At 39.1% G+C, this 4,305-nt stretch overlaps 1 protein-coding gene across 1 annotated transcript; it reads right to left on the bottom strand.

Moving 5' to 3' along the window:
* Positions 1-1,242: 1,242 nt before the first annotated feature.
* On the bottom strand, positions 1,243-1,706 carry LOC111533893 (NADH dehydrogenase [ubiquinone] iron-sulfur protein 5-like). Its single transcript, XM_023200543.3, has one exon. The coding sequence runs from the start codon at positions 1,704-1,706 to the stop codon at positions 1,386-1,388; it is 321 nt and encodes a 106-aa protein (XP_023056311.1). The 3' UTR covers positions 1,243-1,385.
* Positions 1,707-4,305: the final 2,599 nt, after the last annotated feature.

Here is a 4,305-nt window from a genome sequence, read left to right as displayed (position 1 = left end):
TTCTTTGAAACCAATGAGAACAAGAACACAACATACCAGAATCTCTGGGACACATCTAAGCAGTGTGTAGAGGGAAATTTATAGCACTAAATGCCCACAAGGGAAAGCAGGAAAGATCTAAAACTGACATCCTAACATCACAATTAAAAGAACTAGAGAAGCATGAGCAAACAAATTCAAAACTAGCAGTAGACAAGAAATAACTAAGATCAGAGCAGAACTGAAGGAGATAGAGACACAAAATACCCTTCAAAAAAATCAGTGAATCCAGGAGCTGGTTTTTTGAAACCAGTTAGCTCTTCCTGTTGAATTGATCCCTTTACCATTATGTAATGGCCTTCTTTGTCTCTTTTGATCTTTGATGGCTTAAAGTCTGTTTTATCAGAGACTAGGATTGCAACCCCTCCTTTTTTTTAATTCTCCATTTGCTTGGTAGATCTTCCTCTATCCCTTTATTTTGAGCCTATGTGTGTCTCTGCACATGAGATGGGTCTCCTGAATATAGCAAACTGATGGGTCTTGACTCTTTATCCAATTTGCCAGTCCGTGTCTTTTAATTGGACCATTTAGTCCATTTACATTTAAGGTTAATATTGTTATGTGTGAACTTGATCCTGTCATTGCGATATTAGCTGGTTATTTTCCTCGTTAGTTGATGCAGTTGTTTTTTTTCTAGCATCGATGGTCTTTACATTTTGGCATGTTTTTGCAATGGCTGGTACTAGTTGTTTCTTTCCATGTTTAGCACCTCCTTCAGGATCTCTTGTAGGGCAGGCCTGGTGGTGACAGAATCTCTAAGCATTTGCTTGTCTGTAAAGGATTTTATTTCTCCTTCACTTATGAAACTTAGTTTTGTTGGATATGAAATTCTGGGTTGAAAATTCTTTTCTTTAGGAATGTTGAATGTTTGCCCCCACTCTCTTCTGGCTTGTAGAGTTTCTGCCGAGAGATCTGCTGTTAGTCTGATGGGCTTCCCTTTGTGGGTGACCCGACCTTTCTCTCTGGCTACCCTTAACATTTTTTCCTTCATTTCAACTTTGATGAATCTGACAATTACGTGTCTTGGAGTTGCTCTTCTTGAGGAGTATCTTTGCAGCGTTCTCAGTATTTCCTGAATTTAAATGTTGGCCTGCCTTACTAGGTTGGGGATGTTCTCCCGGATGATATTCTGCAGAGTGTTTTCCAACTTGGTTCCATTTTCCCCGTCACTTTCAGGCACACCAATCAGATGTAGATTTAGTCTTTTTTTTTTTTTTTTTTTTTTTTTAGGATGGAGCAATCCTTTATTTTTACACACTTTGACAAGGAGGTTTTCTGTAAACAACTTTTCCAGTGGAGAACAGAGAACAGGAAAATCAGCCTCCAGGCATCAGCAGCTGCTCTGCTCAGGGCCGAGGCTCCTCCTTGCCAATGTGGTGAGGTGGAAGGGTGCACTTCCCTTCCTTTATCAGCTTATCCCGCTGCCTCCTGTTGGTACTCACACGTTTCATCGTTTTCTGCCGAAGCAAACACTCTATAAAATCATCATATTCTATCTTGCACTCTTTCTCTGCCCGGATAGCACCAATTCCATGTGTACATTCTATCCATTCTTTTTCAAAAGCATGGCATTGAGTAGCAATCTTGTAGGGCTGTTCAGCACTCTGGATTGTCCACCATTGATCTATTTTAAGGCTGAATCTTTTCTGGATGTCCAAGAAAGGCATGGCAATCCGATGCTCATACCCTTGTCTCTTATCTGGCCAGATTTAGTCTTTTCACATAATCCCATATTTCTTGGAGGCTTTGTTCATTTTGTTTTACTCTTTTTTCTCTACACTTCTCTTCTCACTTCATTTCTTCATTTCATTCATTTGATCTTTAATCACTGATACTCTTTCTTCCAGTTGATCAAGTCAGTTACCGAAGCTTGTGCATTTGTCACGTATTTCTCGTGTAATGGTTTTCATCTCTATCAGTCCTTTTAAGGTCTTCTCTGCATTGATTATTCTAGGTATCTGTTCATCCATTCTTTTTTCAAGGTTTTTAGTTTCTTTGCACTGGTTACGTAGTTCCTCCTTTAGCTCTGAGAAGTTTGATCGACTGAAGCCTTCTTCTCTCAACTCGTTAAAGTCATTCTCCATCCAGCTTTGTTTCGTTGCTGGCGATGAGCTACATTCCTTTGAAGGGGGAGATGCGCTCTGATTTTTTGAATTTCCAGTTTTTCTGCCCTGCTTTTTCCCTATCTTTGTGGTTTTATCTGCCTTTGGTCTTTGATGATGGTGATGTACTGATGGGGTTTTGGTGTGGGTGTCCTTTCTGTTTGTTAGTTTTCCTTCTAACAGTTGGGACCCTCATCTATAAGTCTGTTGGAGTTTGCTTGAGGTTTGCCTGGGTATCCAGCGGAGGCTGCAAAAGATAGAATATTGCTGAACAGCGAGTGTTGCTGTCTGATTCTTGCTCTGGAAGCTTCGTCTGAGGGGTATACCCAGCCATGTGAGGTATGAGGTGTGGGTCTGCACCTAGTGGGGGATGTCTCCCAGTTAGGCTACTCAGGAGTCAGGGACCCACTTGAGCAGGCAATCTGTCCATTCTCAGATCTCAACCTCCATGCTGGGAGAACCACTGCTCTCTTCAAAGCTCAGTTGAAAATGCAGAAATCACCCGTCTTCTGTGTCGCTCATGCTGGGAGCTGGAGGCTGGACCTGTTCCTATGTGGCCATCTTGGGCACCCCTCCCCTTTTATTTCTTTACTTCCCTAATAAATTTGCTTTCACTTTACTCTATGGACTTGCCCTGAATTCTTTCTTGCATGAGATCCAAGAACCCTCTCTTGGGGTCTGGATGGGGATCCCTTTCCTGTAATAATTTCTGTTAAGAATCTTGAACATTACTAAGTACTTTTTTAATTTCATCTTTGTGTCTAAGAATTGGGTTGAATTTAAAGTAGTCACTTTAAGGAAGTTAGGAAAAATAAAGAGAAAGATTAGAAGAGAAAAATTTCTCCATTTTAACAATGTGTTTCACTCTCTTAAAATAAAGCATAAATATTAGGGCAAGGTCATTAACCTGGAGGAAGGCCAAGCACTGGGGCAAGGACATGGAAAGTGTGGGAGGAGACAATATGAAATCAAGATTGGTTTAACATATGAAATACCTTCTTATAGTGTCACTGCTAAGTAGCTGGAATGGTTAAGAGCAATCACTCCAAGCCAAGTTCTTGGTGCTTCAGAAGGCTGCCACACTTTTTCCTCTGGATCAAGCGCTTAATTACTTCATTTGTCTGAGCTCTCATTGTGGAACTCATTTCTAAATCCATCAGGACCTAGAGGGTGTCAGGATTATGTAGCAGTCTTATAAATTTCTTTATATTATCTAGTAATTCTTATTGTACATTAAATGCTTCAGAATGACAGGAAAATGTAACTTATCATTGTGACTGGGAATGACTTTGAAAACATCTTTTTCTCCTTTTAAGAGGAGAAAAGAGCAATGGAAAGAGTCTTTCAAATCTCCAAATTAGTATTTAACTAAGTTAGCGTGAAACCTGTTCTCTTTCAAGCCCTTGATTGCTTTATTAGAAGTAATTGCTTATCTCGGTTTAAGAAAATTGATTGAGACAGGTTACTTGCTTTCATGTCTCATTTATATCCACTTTATATTAAGTATTTTGAATGCATTTTTAACCCTTAATGTTTTGCAGATTAGATAGGAACCTACAGAAAGAAGTGATATGTTCTTTTAACATCAATATATTACTCTTATTAAAAATATCATTCTCACTAATGTCAAATGGTCTTTTGGTACCTAATGATCTTGACAAGAACAACCATGTGGATTTGGAATCAGGAGAGAATAGGGTCATTTATCTGTGGTGCTGTGGGAGAGACATTTTCTTTTTCAATTTTCTTTCTCCATTTTCTTATTACAATTACTGTTTGGGTTCATTATGACAACTCCCATCATTATGACTGTTCCAGCTCACAAGCTGGAGAAAGATTAATGGTAGAAGAAAATACAGTCTTTGGCATCAGAGCTACATCTAGCTGTTAATATAACAGAGTAGAAATACATGAAATCCATTTATAAGATTTATGCTTGTGATGGAGAAAGTAGTACAAAGTATAAAATGTTAAGATGTAGAACCTGAAGTGTTGGCAGGTAGCATGTGAATTTCAATCATTTATTCATTCACTCATTCTTTCAACGAATCTTGAGCATTAATTATGTGTGCATCTTGTACACTGAGCTTGAAATAAACTCTAATAAGACCCAGCCTCATAAGGGATGTGGGATGGGAAATATGAGCACAGTGGTGGTTGGAGA

The sequence above is a fragment of the Piliocolobus tephrosceles genome, chromosome 4 (genome assembly GCF_002776525.5).
Source record: "Piliocolobus tephrosceles isolate RC106 chromosome 4, ASM277652v3, whole genome shotgun sequence".
NCBI classification, from domain to species: Eukaryota; Metazoa; Chordata; class Mammalia; order Primates; family Cercopithecidae; genus Piliocolobus; species Piliocolobus tephrosceles.
Note: the sequence above shows the minus strand (reverse complement) of the source record. Positions and strands in the feature narration are given on the sequence as shown.

Coding starts and splice junctions, on each gene's coding strand:
- LOC111533893 (XM_023200543.3), bottom strand. CDS start 1,706: ATGCCTTTCTTGGACATCCAGAAAAGATTCAGCCTTAAAATAGATCAA.